General features: G+C 43.9%; 1 protein-coding gene across 1 annotated transcript; it reads left to right on the top strand.

Annotated features, from left to right (window-relative positions):
* Positions 1 to 565: 565 nt before the first annotated feature.
* On the top strand, positions 566 to 18093 carry LOC141176179 (uncharacterized). The gene is made up of 7 exons (XM_073660175.1): positions 566 to 769; positions 9780 to 9929; positions 10059 to 10238; positions 10312 to 10432; positions 10516 to 10613; positions 12451 to 12541; positions 17106 to 18093. The coding sequence occupies exons 1-7, from the start codon at positions 566 to 568 to the stop codon at positions 18059 to 18061; spliced, it is 1800 nt and encodes a 599-aa protein (XP_073516276.1). The 3' UTR covers positions 18062 to 18093.
* The last annotated feature ends 541 nt before the right edge of the window (positions 18094 to 18634 follow it).

Raw genomic sequence — 18634 nt, 5'->3', positions numbered from 1 at the left:
TCTGAGTAGTGTCTGGCCCACGGGAAAGGAGATCGGGCGTTCAATGGAATGAGCCCTGGTCCATATGATTTTCTAAAGATGAGACCACCCACTGACCCTCGTGTCTCCACTCTATCTATCTATTAGATTTCAAAATGTTTATGAATTTCTCTAGAAAAATATTTAGATTTGAGAGTCCTCAGTGGTTGATACCTTTTAATGGCTAACTGAAAAGATGGTAACAAATTGCAAGCTTTCAAGACTACTCAGCTCTCTTCATCAGGCTAGTATACCACAAAATCTGAAGAGTCACATATTTATACACAATAAGGGTATGTGCACACGATGCAGAAATGAAGCAGAAAATTTCTGCATCATTTCTGCATCTCCCTGGCAGAAAAAACGCATGCGGATTGTACATGTGTTTTTCCTGCGTAATACATGCGGATTCACATGCGTTTCCGCATGCGGATTGACAAGCGCTTTCCAGGCGATTTTAGCATCACTTGGAAAGTGCTTGACAACTAGGTCACACTATATAAATCCATGCAACCGGCATGGATTTATATAGTGTGACCGTATAAGAATGTTTAAAAATAAAAAAATAAAGGTACACTTATCTTCTGATGCCCCGACGTGTGCTGCCTCATTCGTTCCTGGCTTGTTCCTGGCTGCCGGGATATCGCGAGACACTGCACTGAAGGGCCTGCGGTCACATGACTGTGACGTCACCGAAGGTCCTTCAGTCTTGCACGCGAGCAGAGGGAAGGAGACCGGGGGCCGTCAGAAGGTGAATATATCTTTATTTTTTATTTTATTCTTGTTTTTACAGTTTCTATGGTACCTGGGTGTGGAGGAGGGTCTCCTGTCCTCCACACCCGGGTACCATCCGCACATTAGAACGCGCCAATAACGCAAGTACAAATGCAGTCTTGCGGAATTGGCGCGTTATAATGCAAGTCAATGGCGGCAAAAACGCCGCGTTTCCGCAAAATTAATGGACATGCTGCGGATATTTGAGCGCAGCATAAACGCTGCGGAAAAATCCGCAGCATGGGCACAGCACATGCGGATTATCATTGGGGAACATTGTTGCCCTTCTACCATGCGTTTTTAATGCATTTCCGCAGCCGCAGAAACGCTGTGGAAACGCATAAAAAACGCATCGTGTGCACACAGCCTAAGACACACAAATTATGCAATAGGTAAGACAGGTGATGAAAAGCAGAGTTATTATTAAAGAGATAAACAGTTCTGGCTATAAATATTTTTGTAGATAAGGAGTGTGAAGGTTTTATTGTCCTGTGTCCAGTGTTGTGATGACCTCACAGGTCTGAGTCTGAGGAGCACATTCCTTAGTTGATGTAGAATGACATAAATCCATGCGACACATTCATTCCTGTTCTGAAAGTGTTAAAGGCCACCATCAGTTTATATTCTGAGATTCTTCTTTTTCTTTGAGATTTGAAGTTACCTTTTAATACCAGTAATTTCATGGCTTTTGTGCTGTGATCAGGGGAACAAAAATGCTTGGCTACAGGCAGATCTATTCTTTTTTCTTTTATTGTGTGGCGATGATGATTTTTGCCCTGTCTCCCCTACATACAGACCCCCAGCTGGACATTTGGTACATATAATTAAGTACACTACATTAGATGTGATACAGCTGAACGTACCTGGGATCTTATAGTCCTGATGTGAATTGGGGATCTTCATCTTGTCTGTGGTCGTTATAAAAGGACAGGTTTTGCATTTTTTCTGGTTGCAAGGAAAGGTTCCTGTAGCTGGTGGAGATGACAGGGAGCTTCTGACTTTGTCAGGAAAACTTGGTCAGACCTTGCAGCCCTCTGGCGCCCCCTTATCCTGCTGGTTAAACACAGTATTGACCGAGGATAAGCAACAGGGCGCAGCTGCTCTCATTTATGTCGACTATTGTGGCACGTGATGTGACTGGACGTATATATACCACCAGTTCCTTGAATTTCTCTATAAAATGATCTATGACAATGATTATATAATGTACATTGTGGACCATTCAGCCTCAGATGCAGAGTGTGAACATTGCCAAAAATCTATATTGCACATTTAACTGAAATAAATGATACAATTCATCAGAAATGTTAACCATTTAGACGCTTTTCCAAAGTTCCGGATAAATATGAACAAAATGTAAATGTTGATTCATAAGCCGTGAATTCAGCGGGTCAGTCCTGAGGGAATTTACATCCCATGTAGGAATTCAGAGGATCTGGGAAGGGATTTTGCGACAAATGAACAACACCGGATGGAATGGGCCCAGATAACCCGGCACCCAGGCTGGAATAGATCCATAAGCTGGTTTTCTTCGATGCCGATATGAAAGAAATAAAAACAAATATTTTCTAACACTTTTCTATTTTTTTTATAATTATTTGATATTAACCCCTTTACTACCTTGGGTCAGGCCCCTGTGACGTGCCGGGGAGGAGGGGGGATATGGAAATGAAGCTAATAGGCGGGGATTTCTTCGCGTTCCCCAGACGTGAAGCTTGCCAAAACTAATTTAATAAAAAGCTATTACACAGCAAGTAGACCTCTAATATGGGACATACAGGTGAGTATAGATTCACACTTCTATCACCTGTATCCCCATATTAGAGGTCAGATAGGTCCCAGGGGGTGACAGATTCCCTGTAACATGTTAACTGCCATGGGTGGACTCCACCTGTGGCTGTTAGGGGCACATGACAGCTGTACTGATCAGCTGTCATGTCCCTGGAAAGGTGCGGTGTCATCACCGAAGTCCACACGCTTCGCACACGCGCAGTTCCACATGCGTCGTACACACGCGGCTCCTCTCCGTGCACCTCGTACACGCTTCTCCGTACACCTCGTACACACGCGGCTCCGCTCCCTACACCTCGTACACACGCGGCTCCGCTCCGTACACCTCGTACACACGCGGCTCCGCTCCCTACACCTCGTACACACGCGGCTCCGCTCCGTACACCTCGTACACACGCGGCTCCGCTCCCTACACCTCGTACACACGCGGCTCCGCTCCCTACACCTCGTACACACGCGGCTCCGCTCCCTACACCTCGTACACACGCGGCTCTGCTCCGTACACACGCGGCTCTGCTCCGTACACCTCGTACACACACGGCTCCGCTCCGTACACCTCGTACACGCACGGCTCCGCTCCGTACACCTCGTACACGCGCGGCTCTGCTCCGTACACCTCGTACACACACGGCTCTGCTCCGTACACCTCGTACACACGCGGCTCTGCTCCGTACACCTCGTACACACGCGGCTCTGCTCCGTACACCTCGTACACGCGCGGCTCCGCTCCGTACACCTCGTACACACGCGGCTCTGCTCCGTACACCTCGTACACACGCGGCTCTGCTCCGTACACCTCGTACACACACGGCTCTGCTCCGTACACCTCGTACACACGCGGCTCTGCTACATCCACACTGTAAACCCCTCCTGACCCCACACATAAACTTCAGCTCATCCTGCACCATGACAACCAGCACAGCAGAGTCCTGCATCCACTGAGGCCCCTGATCATGTGACCCCTGACTCCTCCCCTCCTGTGACCTCATCACAGCTCCTGTGCGCACAGAGCAGCCATATATGTGGTGGCGGCTCTGCAGGTGGAGGTATGTGGAGACCCCCGTTACTGGGCGCAGGGGGCATTAACCCCTTCTGCACGGAGACTCTTTTGGGGTCTTGTGTTGCCCCTTTATAAGAATCATAAGGTTTTTGTTCTGTCTCCTGTAATAGATACATACGACCCAACTATGGAGACAGGAAGGGAGGAAACGTATTGTTCTCATAGTACAGGACCCCTTTACTGGCCCCACAGTGTAATGCCCCCAATATGCCCCTTATGCAGGATGTATGATGCCCCCACACAGTGTAATGCCCCCATTATGCCCCTTATGCAGTATGTATGATGCCCCCACACAGTGTAATGCCCCCATTATGCCCCTTATGCAGGATGTATGATGCCCCCACACAGTGTAATGCCCCCATTATGCCCCTTGTGCAGGATGTATGATGCCCCCACACAGTGTAATGCCCCTATTATGCCCCTTGTGCAAGATGTATGATGCCCCCACACAGTGTAATGCCCCCATTATGCCCCTTATGCTGGATGTATGATGCCCCCCACAGTGTAATGCCCCCATTATGCCCCTTATGCAGGATGTATGATGCCCCCCCACAGTGTAATGCCCCCATTATGCCCCTTATGCAGGATGTATGATGCCTCCACACAGTGTAATGCCCCCATTATGCCCCCTATGCAGGATGTATGATGCCCCCCCACAGTGTAATGCCCCCATTATGCCCCTTATGCAGGATGTATGATGCCCCCCCACAGTGTAATGCCCCCATTTTGCCCCTTATGCAGGATGTATGATGCCCCCACACAGTGTAATGCCCCCATTATGCCCCTTATGCAGTATGTATGATGCCCCCACACAGTGTAATGCCCCCATTATGACTCTTATGCAGTATGGATGATGCCCCCACAGTATAATGTTCCCACAGTACCGCCTGAGATCCTGCAGTTGGAATAAGTCCTGAGGTTTTACTGTTGGAATAAAACCTCTGGAACATGGTTTTCCCTTTTTCTGCTCCCCTACATAAATACTCTTGATATCGAGGCTTTGTACAATAATATACCGCATGAGGATGGTATCAGAGGAGTAAGACATTTCTTGAAATGGAGATCAGTAGAGTGTAGCAGACATAATGACTTCATGGAGGATCTTATAAAATTCACTCTTACACATAACTTCTTTCTTTTTGATAGGAAGTACTTCCCCCGAGCTCAGCGGTACTGTGATGGGGAGCCTCTGTGCCCCCTTGTATGCTAACCTTTTTCCTGGGCTGGTGGGAGGAAACCACAATATGCAGAGATGATCATAAGTGGTGACATCCATATATTGGGGTGTGGTATAGATATATTGACAAAATTTTTATCATCTGATCAGGGACGAGTGAACAGTTTCTTGAATTTGTCAGGAAACTCAACATCAATAGAGTGGGCCTGAGATTTACAACGGAGTTTAGTTATAACCCCTTGCCTTTCCTGGATGTACTAATCAAGAAAGAACTGGATGTGACCCTAGGGACATTCATCTACCATAAACCTACAAGCACTAATAAACTATTGAAGTGGGATAGCCACCACCCCATCTCCCTGAAAAAAAGAATACTCAAGGGCAAATTTTTATGGTCGAGAAGGACGTGTTCAAATGTCACATTTTAATATACAGACAATAGACATGAACACAAGATTAATGCAAAAGGTTACCCACAGTACATTTTGGATTTCGCACGATTGTGTACAGAAAAACGGGAGAGACAGACTCTTCTCCATACCTAACCAAGAGACCAAGAAAAAGATGGGATAACACGAGTAATAGGAACTGAGTAACCAAATCTTTAATATCTTAACAAAACACTAGGATGTACTTGTGGCCGACCTGGACCTGAAGGGAGCTGTGGGACCTATTCCCACAATAACTTCCAGAAAGAGTCGGTCAATTAGGGACCATTTAGTGCATAGTGTCTATAAAAAACCTGCACGCAAGGGGACTTGGCTGGATAGAAGAATCTGTAGTTTTTTTTAGATGTGGAGAATGTTGTACATGTAATTGGATGAGTGCATATAAATCTTTCTCGAGTTCCTCCGCCGGTAAAACCTTTTTCCAGAGGGATTAATCCAACTGTAAAACCTCAGGATGGGTATATATGGCCATATGCACCTGCTCCCTAGATAATGTAGGCAACAAGACCAAGACGGGATCTATGAGGAGGGTGGGGGAGCATTTGACCAATATACGCCATGGTCGGGACACCCCATTATCGAGACACATGAACAGTGTACATGTTACATAGTTACATAGTTTATAAGGCCGAAAAAAGACAAGCGTCCATCCAGTTCAGCCTATTTCTTGTGCACTGCAGCTATTCCGCAGCGTTGATCCAGGGGAAGGCAAAAAAAACCCATGCAGTATAGGCCAATTTACATCATTGAGGAAAAATTCACTTCCCGACTCCAATCTGGCAGTCAGATTAAATCCCTGGATTAATTAACTATCACTAAGCATAAGATGTAATTTTATTGTTCTCAAGAAAGGCGTCCAGGCCTCTCTTGAACTCATTAAGTGAGTTGGACATCACCACTTCCTCTCCCAGAGAGTTCCAGAGTCTCACGGCTCTGACCGTAAAGAATCCCCTTCTATGCTGGTGCAGGAACCTCCTTTCCTCCAGACGCATAGTGTGCCCCCTCGTCTTTGTCACCATCCTTGGTATAAACAGATCATGGGAGAGATCTCTGTACTGCCCCCTGATGTATTTATACATGTTTATGAGGTCTCCCCTAAGCCTTCTCTTTTCCAACGTAAATAGGTCTAATTTTGACAACCTCTCTGGGTATTCTAGTCCCTCCATTCCCTTTATTACCTTAGTCGCCCTCCTTTGTACCCTCTCTAGCTCCAATATGTCTTTCCTGAGCACCGGAGCCAGTGTACAGTGAAACCGAAGACATCTCCAATTGCATCATTGAGGTGGTTAAACCCAATGTAAGAGGAGTTGGTCACAATAGATGTATCCTCAAAAAGGAAAGTGAGTGGGTCTCCTGACTGTATTCACTAGTCCCGAAGGGACTCAATGAGCAAATTTCATATGCCTGTTTTGTGTGAATACAGCCCCATCCTGGATTACATTTTTGGATTTTATACTCTACCCATTGCTACTCAGTTCCCTGTGAATGGGGTTCACATTTTGTTGTACTTTATCGAGATATATTCTACATTTACTATATAGTAATTAACAAGTATGATGATCCTTGTGTATCTCTAATTATGCAATAGGGTTCAAATTTGACCATTTAGGAATATACTGTGGGCCATCATCCAATATTTTTTGTAGTGATGAAGTAGATCTAAAAGCCTATTGCATGATGTGAGGCTGTGCAATATGTGACGCTGAGTCACTTTTCACGGCCAGGCCATGAGAAGGAATAGTCAAGGAGTCCGAAGTCAAAAGCCAGGAGGGTACGTCATAAACCGAGGGAAGAGGCAAAGGCATAGTCAGGTAACAGTCCATTGGTCAGAATACCAGAAGGATAGCGGATCAGAGCAGAAGGGGTCAGGCATCAGAAGATCAATACACAGAACACTAAGGCACAGAGCCACAAACCTCACACTACGTGAATGTACGTCTGGCAGAAAAAGCCCAGTTAAGTAGCCTGGCAGTCACCTGGAATAATGAACACCTGAAGATAGCCGGTGCCTCCCAGTCTCAGATTGGACAGCCGAGCTGTCAATAAACACACTGACTGCTTCAGCACGCCCCTGTACCTGACTGGATGACCGAGCTGTCAATCAAAGTACCGACAGCTTCAGCATGCCCCTGTACATGATTGGACGGCTGAGCTGTCAGTAACTGCATCCCGGACACAGTGAGGGGTGGAACCGTGACCCAATACTTGTTTTTAATCTCCCATGATGCTGATCTCAGAGACAGGACTTTTCTATATTGGTGGAATGCAATACAAATTCATTATGCACTTCGGCGTAGAACATATACTTCTGGACATGGGCAGTCACAGATAGGAGACTGGGATGCTCTTCAGAGTGGAAAGCACACATCCAGGCATACGTAATCTCCGACAATGTTCCTAGATACGCTCTGGTGTGTAACACATAACTACGGACATGCGCAGTCACGGATATGAGTGGAGCGGCAGCAATCAGTTTATCTGGAGTTTCAGTTAAAGCGCGTCACTTCCGGACATGCACACTAGGGGATGGACATTATCGAACCTCTAGCGCATGAGAATTAACGCAGGCGCAGTACATTATTGTAGACAGACTCCATTCTATATACACTATGTCAATTCACCTCTAGGAATGGGAATGAGTCTCCTAGTCTGGGGAGGGGTTTTGGATGAAGTTGAATATTTAAACATGGACACCTGGCTATTAGGCACACTCCTGAAGATGATGTGTGTTCAGATGTTTTAGCTGCCTTTGATTCAGCCTGTCTCATCTGTTTCCCTTCAAGCCAGGACTTGCGTTTTTTATTTGTCTCAGCTATCTAATAATTGAATCTACACATATAAAGCATACAGTGTATCACTTCCTCACAGTAAGACTCTTCTAGTTGTCCATAGCAACCAATCAGTGCTCAGCTTTCATTTTACCTCAGCAGCTTCATTGTTGAAAGCTACAATCTGGTTGCTATAGCCAACCAAAAAGATCTTACTGTGAGGCAATTCTCAAAAATGAGGCCCCAGTTACCTCTGCAACAGCCGTTGCTATAATTACAGACTTTAGACCAACTTATCAGGTTTCCCCCCCTTGCGACTATATGGTTGCTGCACCTTTAAGAGTGACTCCTTGGATGCAGTCTCTAACTCTTTGAGACCCTTTGGGCAAAAACTGTGGTTTGGCATTTGTGGCACCCCAGTGGTCCAGTTGCCACTGTGGCCTTGCCTCCCTCACAGGGGGTAATGCCATGCCTGGTTTACCAGTATACAACACTTTCCTGGCTCCAAACCAGAAAGGGGAGCTCCTCCCCTTCAAATTGGAATCTGGAGGCGGGGTTAGAAAGAGTTAGTGGAGAGGAGTTGGAGACAGGAGAGCGACGAGGAAGGACCTGGGGAAGGGAGCTGTGTACAAGCTCGCCCCAGAAGAGAGAAGCGCAAAGGAACCGGACACCGGAGTCCGTGGTTGTGGGGCACTGAAGGCCCAGCAGCCGAATCCGGAGGGCAGGAGACTGCAGGTCTCCTGGCCCCACCAGACGCCCGGCGGCACAGCAGCACGATAGGGCACAGCACCGCCACGTGGGAGCGACACTTAAGGAAGGCCCGAGCTGTCTGCCATACGGGTAAGGAAGAGATGTTTTACTCAGGGACAAGGGCCGCAGCATAGCTTCAAGTAGCAGGGCCAAAGAGAATAGCGCAGAGGGAAGGCCTACAACTCTACATGGCGAGGTGGATCCCCAACTTGCTTCCAGGCCGCCTGGACCTCTACTACCAGCTAGTACCCGTGCCCCGGTCTGCCTAACTACCGCAAGTAAAGATAAAAGGAAACCGCCATTAAGCTGTGGACTGGTCATTATCTGCGGTATCACCTGCATTACACCGTATCAACAACATAAACCTCCACAATTCTACATATACTGCCCTGGAGCTTAGCTCTGCCTGTGGAGAGCTGAACCAACTCTGCTGTGTGACCATCAGCTCCAGAGGATCTGCACCGCAGCGGCGGCCCCATATAGCCGCATGCCACAGGTGGCGTCACGAACATTATCTCTAAAAACTTTATTTCCCCTTTTACTTTCCCTTTAATTGACCGCCCTGGGTCACGGACCAGGTCACTGCCACCGTGACATCCCCAGCACCAACCGGCCCGTCTACTGAGTACCCCACGGCCCAGGGGGTGCATCACATTAAACACACAGACACCCATTTTTTTCTTTATTTCTATAGAGCCTAAATTCTGGGGACAAATCTTGTCAAGGTGAACAATTTTTAGGTTTCATGTTTGCAGTATTTTTAGTCTGATGTTAAAGACGGCAGCGCAAAATTTCACTCAAACCAGATGAAAAATGTTTTGTATTCTATGGGCTCCACACACAGATTTACTGCTTTATATATGTAGATATAAAGAAGAAAGCTAAATAGTGTAAAATAATAAATCTCATATCTTTCCCTTATTACCTCCAATAATTGTATTATTACACAGGATTTTTATGATGTTACATCTGCTCATCTTCGTCTCATTAAGGTCTTTACAATATTGGATCCTCTCAGCGAAGATCTCCTATATAAGAGAATTTTCCTTTTTGATCCATCAAAGATGGATATGGACAGAGACAAGATGGCGGAGAGGATATTACACCTCACCCTGGAGATCCTCTTCCGGCTTACTGGAGAGGTGAGAGATTCTGATGACGTCACATTACATCATTCTTATCTATGGGAATAACAGATGGACAGAACTGGAGAGGTGAGGACTCTGGAAATGTCTGGAGGGAGATTTATTAATGTGTCTCTCCATAACCAGAATTACACAGTAGTGAAGAAGACCTCTAGTGAGCGCTGTCAGGACCCTGTGTCTGAGGGATGGAGAAGACCCCTGAGCCCAATCACGAGACCTCCACCTCACCCCCTGATACATGAGGACATCAATGACCAGAAGATCCTAGAACTCACCTACAAGATGATTGAGCTGCTGACTGGAGAGGTGACACTGCTGGGACATTATACAGTAACACTATGAAGGGATCGGGGGGTGACGGTATCATTTTATATGTCAGGTTCCTATAAGGTGTCAGGATGTCGCTGTCTATTTCTCCATGGAGGAGTGGGAGTATTTAGAAGGACCCAAAGATCTGTACAAGGATGTCATGGAGGTTCCCCAGCCCCTCACATCATCAGGTAATAGACAGGACAAAATACACACGGCCTATAATTATTTGTATGGAAAGAATGAATTCAGTCCCTGTATGTGTTTCCTCCAGATCTATCCAGTAAGAGGACAACACCAGAGAGATGTCCCCGTTCTCTTCTTCCACAGGACTGTAAACAAGAAGATCCCAATGTTCCTCAGGATCATCAGGTAGATGGAGAGAAGGTGTCATGAGATCTTCCCTATGATGTGTAGACGGCTGTGAAAGTCTTGTTTTATCCACCAGTATTACAGTTATATGAAAAAGTTTGGGCACCCCTATTAATCTTAAGCTTAATGTTTTATAAAAATTAGTGTTTTTGCAACAGCTATTTCAGTTTGATATATGTAATAACTGTTGGACACAGTAATGTTTCTGCCTTGAAATGAGGTTTATTGTACTAACAGAAAATGTGCAATCTGCATTCAAACAAAATTTGACAGGTGCATAAGTATGGGCACCTCACCAGAAAAGTGACATTAATATTTAGTAGATCCTCCTTTTGCAAAAATGACAGCCTCTAGTCGCTTCCTGTAGCTTTTAGTGAGTTCCTGGATCCTGGATAAAGGTATTTTTGAGCATTCCTCTTTACAAAACAATTCCAGTTCAGTTAAGTTTGATGGTCGCCGAGCATGGACAGCCCTCTTCAAATGATCCCACAGATGTTCAATGATATTCAGGTCTGGGGACTGGGATGGCCATTCCAGAACATTGTAATTGTTCCTCTGCATGAATGCCTGAGTAGATTTGGAGCGGTGTTTTGGATCATTGTCTTGCTGAAAGATCCATCCCCTGCATAACTTCAACTTTATCACTGATTCTTGAACATTATTGTCAAGAATCTGCTGATACTGAGTGGAATCCATGCGTCCCTCAACTTTAACAAGATTCCCGGTGCTGGCATTGGCCACACAGCCCCAAAGCATGATGGAACCTCCACCAAATTTTACTGTGGGTAGCAAGTGTTTTTCTTGGAATGCTGTGTTTTTTTGCCACCATGCATAACGCCTTTTTGTATGACCAAACAACTCAATCTTGGTTTCATCAGTCCACAGGACCTTCTTCCAAAAAGAAATTGGCTTCTCCAAATGTGCTTTTGCATACCTCAGCCGACTCTGTTTGTGGCGTGCTTGCAGAAACGGCTTCTTTCGCATCACTCTCCCATACAGCTTCTCCTTGTGCAAAGTGCGTTGTATAGTTGACCGATGCACAGTGACACCATCTGCAGCAAGTTGATGCTGCAGCTCTCTGGAGGTGGTCTGAGGATTGTCCTTGACTGATCTTACCATTCTTCTTCTCTGCCTTTCTAATGTTTTTCTTGGCCTGCCACTTCTCGCCTTAACAAGAACTGTCCCTGTGTTCTTCCATTTCCTTACTATGTTCCTCACAGTGGAAACTGACAGGTTAAATCTCTGATACAGCTTTTTGTATCCTTCCCCTGAACAACTATGTTGAATAATCTTTGTTTTCAGATCATTTGACAGTTGTTTTGAGGAGCCCATGATGCCACTCTTCAGAGGAGATTCAAACAGGAGAACAGCTTGCAAGTGGCCACTTTAAGTAGCTTTTCTCATGATTGCATACACCTGGCTATGAAGTTCAAAGCTCAATGAGGTTACAAAACCAAAAAAAGTGCTTTAGTAAGTCAGTAAAAAGTAGGTAGGAGTATTTAAAACAAGAAAATGATAAGGGTGCCCATACTTATGCACCTGTCAAATTTTGTTTGAATGCAGATTGCACATTTTCTGTTAGTACAATAAACCTCATTTCAAGGCAGAAACATTACTGTGTCCAACAGTTATTACATATATCAAACTGAAATAGCTGTTGCAAAAAAAACAATTTTAAGAAAACATTAAGCTTAAGATTAATAGGGGTGCCCAAACTTTTTCATATAACTGTATATGCTCTATATTTGTGTCATGAGAATGGTGGAGATGGCAGGATTAGAGCTGATCATAGATATGACTTCTTATCTGTTTGTGACTATTACAATATTTGTTTCAGGGTGAAGATCTGACCCATATTAGTACTACAGAGACATATGTAAGGGGTGATGAGTGGTGTAAAGAGGAGATTCCTACATATGACCATCCAGGTGAGTAGTAACCACTAAATACAGAAAATAACAGATTTATCTCAGTCACCGGCTGTAGCTGTTTTATCGGTTGTGTAGTCCAATCTTATCACAATCATGTGACCACCATTTTGCCACTAGACCACAACATTCTCTTAGACCCAAAACTGTTCAAATGACTTCAGGCATTGAAAGCCCTCCTGTATAGAACTTACAACCTGAAGGATCCCCTTACCCCTGGGATTGGAAGACGTTGACCGTGACCTGCTCAGATCTGTAAACTACAAAGCCAAATGACAGCGTACGTAGAATGAGCTGAAAAGTTAAAAATCACTTGATAAAAAATTATCATGATGGGCCTTTAAGAGAAAGCGGAGGGTAATGATGCTGTTGGCTTCTTAGAACCCTGATATCTTATTGGATGAATCTACATACTCCATTCTGTGCTGCTGAATAAGCTCATATGGTCCCTACAAGACCAGGTCCAGTCTTTGCGGCCAAACTTGGCTGTAATATACATTTATTCACGCCTGCAGGAGATGTGTTGGCATGGCTTGAGCCCTGGTTTCATGGATTCACTCCACGTCATAAAGTACATTGTTTTCAGTCCCAAGGAATTCGGATTAGCACAATCTCTCCTGAAATGGGGGCACTAATACTTTCTCTACTCTCCTGAACGGAACTTATAGTAGCTCCAATGGTCCATACTACATGAGTGCATCTACGGTTTAGTGTTGTAGTTCTCTGCCGATACATACGTTCTTGATGTGGGTGAAACATGTTTTTTTTTATTCTATGTCTATTTGTTTACAGTTTTTCCTTTTGTATGATTTGTGGTGGGATTTGCCTGCCTCACTTACAGTTAGGTCCATATATATTTGGACAGAGACAACATTTTTCTAATTTTGGTTCTAGACATTACCACATTGAATTTTAAACAAAACAATTCAGATGCAGTTGAAGTTCAGACTTTCAGCTTTCATTTGAGGGTATCCACATCAAAATTGGATGAAGGGTTTAGGAGTTTCAGCTCCTTAACATGTGCCACCCTATTTTTAAAGGGAACAAAAGTAATTGGACAGATTTAATAATTGTAAATAAAATGTTCATTTCTAGTACTTGGTTGAAAACCCTTTGTTGGCAATGACGGCCTGAAGTCTTAAACTCATGGACATCATCAGACGCTGTGTTTCCTCCTTTTTAATGCTCTGCAGGCCTTCACTGCGGTGGTTTTCAGTTGCTGTTTGTTTGTGGGCCTTTCTGTCTGAAGTTTAGTCTTTAACAAGTGAAATGCATGCTAAATTGGGTTGAGATCAGGTGACTGACTTGGCCTTTCAAGAATATTCCACTTCTTTGCTTTAATAAACTCCTGGGTTGCTTTGGCTTTATGTTTTGGGTCATTGGTCGTCGTTTCATACTACAGATGGACAATCAGTTTGGCTGTATTTGGCTGGATCTGAGCACACAGTATGGCTCTGAATACATCAGAATTCATTCGGCTGCTTCTGTCCTGTGTCACATCATCAATAAACACTAGTGACCCAGTGCCACTGGCAGCCATGCATGCCCAAGCCATCACACTGCCTCCGCCGTGTTTTACAGATGATGTGGTATGCTTTGGATCATGAGCTGTACCACGCCTTCGCCATACTTTTCTCTTTCCATCATTCTGGTAGCGGTTGATCTTGGTTTCATCTGTCCAAAGAATGTTCTTCCAGAACTGTGCTGACTTTTTTAGATGTTTTTTAGCAAAGTCCAGTCTAGCCTTTTTATTCTTGATGCTTATGAGTTGCTTGCACCGTGCAGTGAACCCTCTGTATTTACTTTCATGCAGTCTTCTCTTTATGGTAGATTTGGATATTGATATGCCTACCTCCTGGAGAGTGTTGTTCACTTGGTTGGCTGTTGTGAAGGGGTTTCTCTTCACCATGGAATTTTCTGCAATCATCCACCACTCTTGTCTTCCGTGGGCGCCCAGGTCTTTTTGCATTGATGAGTTCACCAGTGCTTTCTGTCTTTCTCAGGATGTACCAAACTGTAGATTTTGCCACTCCTAATATTGTAGCAATTTCTCGGATGGTTTTTTTCTGTTTTTTCAGCTTAAGGATGGCTTGTTTCACCTGCATGGAGAGCTCCTTTGACCACATGTTTACTTCACAGCAAAACCTTCCAAATGCAAGCACCACACCTCAAATCAACTCCAGGCCTTTTATCTGCTTAATTGAGAATGACATAACGAAGGGATTGCCCACACCTGTCCATGAAATAGCCTTGGAGTCAATTGTCCAATTACTTTTGATCCCTTTAAAAACAGGGTGGCACATGTTAAGGAGTTGAAACTCCTAAACCCTTCATCCAGTTTTAATGTGGATACCATCAAATGAAAGCTGAAAGTCTGAACTTCAACTGCATCTGAATTGTTTTGTTTAAAATTCCTTGTGGTAATGTCTAGAACCAAAATTAGAAAAATGTTGTCTCTGTCCAAATATATATGGACCTAACTGTATGTGAGTCTGCAAGTCCCTGATAGTCTTTAAAAAAAGGTCTCCATTGACTCTTCCAAATGCCTGAGATCTAAATTTAAGACACCTCAGCTCTGCACTATTATAAAAAGTTCTATTTAGATGTCTAATATTTCTTCTTGAAACTAATCTGATAGAAAATATTGGCATTTTTTGATAATTTAGATTGCCAAGAGCCCCCGAGCCCCATTACCCCAGAGAGGTTTCACCACTAGTTACTCATCTCAATTTTTTTTTGCTGATGAAGACTGTTGAGTTTTTATTCATTTCAGTAGATGTGTTATTGTCTTTAGTCACAGTTTTGCCCATCAACATTTAATACCTCTACGTGGATATGGACTTACACAGAGACCCCTAGGCTTGGGCCACTGTGTTACCTTCTGTTCTGTGGAGTGAGATGGGAAGAATAGTCAGATAGCCGGGTGAGAATGAGGAGGGCAGAGAAAATACAAAATCAGAAGTCACAAGAGTAGTCATTCAACGTGCCGGGGTCACAACAAGAAACAAATACACAAGCCGGGAGCTGAGCACAGAGGACTGAACCAGAGGAGAACAAGGCTGTATCTGGCAGCTTCCAGCAATATGCTTCCAGCTTTAGTAGGGTGCGGTGCTTTCCAGTTGGCTGAAGCAGGGAGCAGATTACTCCAGCTGGACAGCACACACACCCATACTGCAAGACTGGATGGTACTACTGGTCCCAGGCTCCCAAATCTTAGTGGCTGGACAGATCCTGCGTTGCCCAGAGCTTCTGGTTCTGACGTCTCTTCCATCACCAGCGCCACCTGCAGAATGAATAAGGCGACTCCTGGTGAGAGAAGCAGACGTCGCAGGAGCAGATCCCAGAGGAGATGGGACACACCATTTGCAGAAGCCCTAATATGACAAAATGGTAGTAAATGAGAGCAATAAAAATCCCCATTGTGGAGATTATAACCCTCAATGAATAGTAGTGACTATTATGACTTCACAGCCACTTTACAGAAATTTGTGCACAGTGGATGTTGGAGAGTGAAAATTGCAAATATACCATTTCATTACCCAACACATAGTGCCCAGATTGTGCTCCAGGAGACACACACCGTAAATTAAGTGGGTTCTTCTCAATATAATAATGCCAAATACATGGATGCTAAATGTGGTTTGGGCGCGCTGCAAGGCTCAGAAGTGAGGGGGAGACTATACTTTGGGAGAGTGGATATTTCTGGATTGGTTTATGGGTACATGTTGCTTTTCAAGAGCTTTTGAGCCACTAATAATGGGGAAACCTCTGTTTTTCCATTGACAGATGATGGACCTGAGTGGGGACTTGTTTTTTTTTAGATGAGTAACAGTTTTTATTAGTATTATTTTTGCCTACATAATATTGTTTGGTGGTTTTTTATTCCATGTTTGGGAGGCAGGATGAACAAACAATTGAACACCACGCTCCACTGGTTCATCCTATGATGTTTTCTATTAGGCCGGAGTCACACCAGCGTATGGTATCTGATACAAGAGCATCAGATGTGATATGCTATTGACCTTCGGTTCCTGCTCTTCAGCGATCAGGAGCCGAGTGTCCTGCTACTGTGCTGCGATTTTCTTGCATGAGATGATCGCAGCACAGGTGCAGAAGAGATGGAGAAAGTATTTTCTCCATCTCCTCCATGGTCTGACCCGGCGTATATCGGACTGCACTGGGTTGACATCCGTGTGCAGTCCGTTGTTTCACTTCCACCCATAGACTTGTATGGGTGCGAATGAATCGAGTATCGCTGCTAATCACAGCATACTGCGATTGTCTTCTCATGTCGAATCAGCATGAGTAAATAATCGCTGATCTGAGCTGGCCGATATAATAACACTGGGCCGAGTGCTATGCGATGTTTTATTGCATAGCACTTGGCCATGTTATACAGTAGTGTTACTCCGGCCTTATACTGTGAACTGTCATTGTCTTGGTGAATAATTCAATATTTTTACATAACTTGGCATTTCTACTGACAGTTTAAGTAGAAATGTTCAAAAATATAAAATTCGAGGATATTTTATTCAAAAATAATAATTGGTTTTATTCTTGGCAGATGACTGTACCAGGAGATCAGAGGGACAGCTGACATCTTCAATTTTTAAATTAGTTGAGCTTGAGATCCCACAGGATACAACTAAAGTGAATGCCACTACTGCAGATATACCATCATCCCTTCACAGCAAAGATCTGTCATCTGATCCTATGAAACAGGTCCTGTCTTCTGATTCATTACCGACTACTAAGGAAAATCAAAGTCACAAAATAAGCATTAAAAAACAAACTACTGGTAAAGCTAAGAAGCCATTTTCACAATCAGAATATGGAAATAGTTTTCCCCTCGAAAAGTCTTTTCTTAAACATCCAAAAATTCACACAACGAAGAAAATATTTTCTTGTTCCACGTGTGGAAAATGTTTTAACCACAAATTAGGTCTTGTTAAACACCAGAGAAGTCACACAGAGGAAAAGCCATTTTCATGGTCAGAATGTAGGAAATATTTTAAGCAGAAATGGAATATTGTTATACACCAAAGAATGTACACAGGGGAAAAGCCTTTTTCATGTTCAGAATGTGGTAAATATTTTACATGGAAATCAAATTTGTTTCAGCACCAAAGAATTCACACAGGAGAGAAGCCTTTTTCATGTTCAGAATGTGGGAAATTTTTTACCCGGAAAGCGAATCTTGATATCCACCAGAGAACCCACACAGGGGAGAAGCCATTTTCCTGTTCAGAATGTTTAAAATGTTTTAATTTTAAATCGCTTCTTGATAGACACCAGAGAACCCACACAGGGGAGAAGCCTTTTTCTTGTTCAGAATGTGGAAAATGTTTTAACCAGAAATCAGATCTTGTTATTCACCAGAGAACTCACACAGGGGAGAAGCCATTTTCATGTTCAGAATGTGGGAAATATTTTACATGGAAATCAAATTTGGTTCAGCACCAGAGAACTCACAGAGGAGAGAAGCCTTTTTTCATGTTCAGAATGTGGGAAATGTTTTAACCAAATTTCAACTTTGCTTGACCACCAGAGAACTCACACAAGCAAAAAGCCTTTTTCATGTTCAAAATGTGGGAAATGTTTTATCCATAAATCAGCTTTGGTTAAGCACCAGAGAGCTCATACAGAGGAGACGCCTTTTTCCTGTTCAAAATGTGGAAAATGTTTTACCCGAAAAGCGCATCTTGATATCCACAAAAGAACCCACACAGGAGATAAGCCTTTTTCCTGTTCAGAATGTGGAAAATGTTTTAATTTTAAATCGTTTCTTGATAGACACCAGAGAACCCACACAGGGGAGAAACCTTTTTCCTGTTCAGAATGTGGAAAATGTTTTAATCAGAAATCAGATCTTGTTATTCACCATAGGACTCACACAGGGGAGAAGCCTTTTTCATGTTCAGAATGTGGGCAATATTTTACATGGAAATCAAATTTGGTTCAGCACCAGAGAAGTCACACAGGAGAGAAGCCTTTTTCCTGTTCAGAATGTTGGAAATGTTTTGTAAAGAAATCTTCTCTTCTTAGTCACCAAAGAATTCACACAGGGGAGAAGCCTTTTCCATGTTCGTAATG

This window comes from Phyllobates terribilis, unplaced genomic scaffold (genome assembly GCF_046119375.1).
Source record: "Phyllobates terribilis strain yellow unplaced genomic scaffold, ASM4611937v1 Scaffold_17__1_contigs__length_24005725, whole genome shotgun sequence".
NCBI lineage: Eukaryota > Metazoa > Chordata > Amphibia > Anura > Dendrobatidae > Phyllobates > Phyllobates terribilis.
The sequence above is the reverse complement of the archived record's forward strand: the minus strand, read 5'-3'. Positions and strand labels throughout refer to the sequence as shown.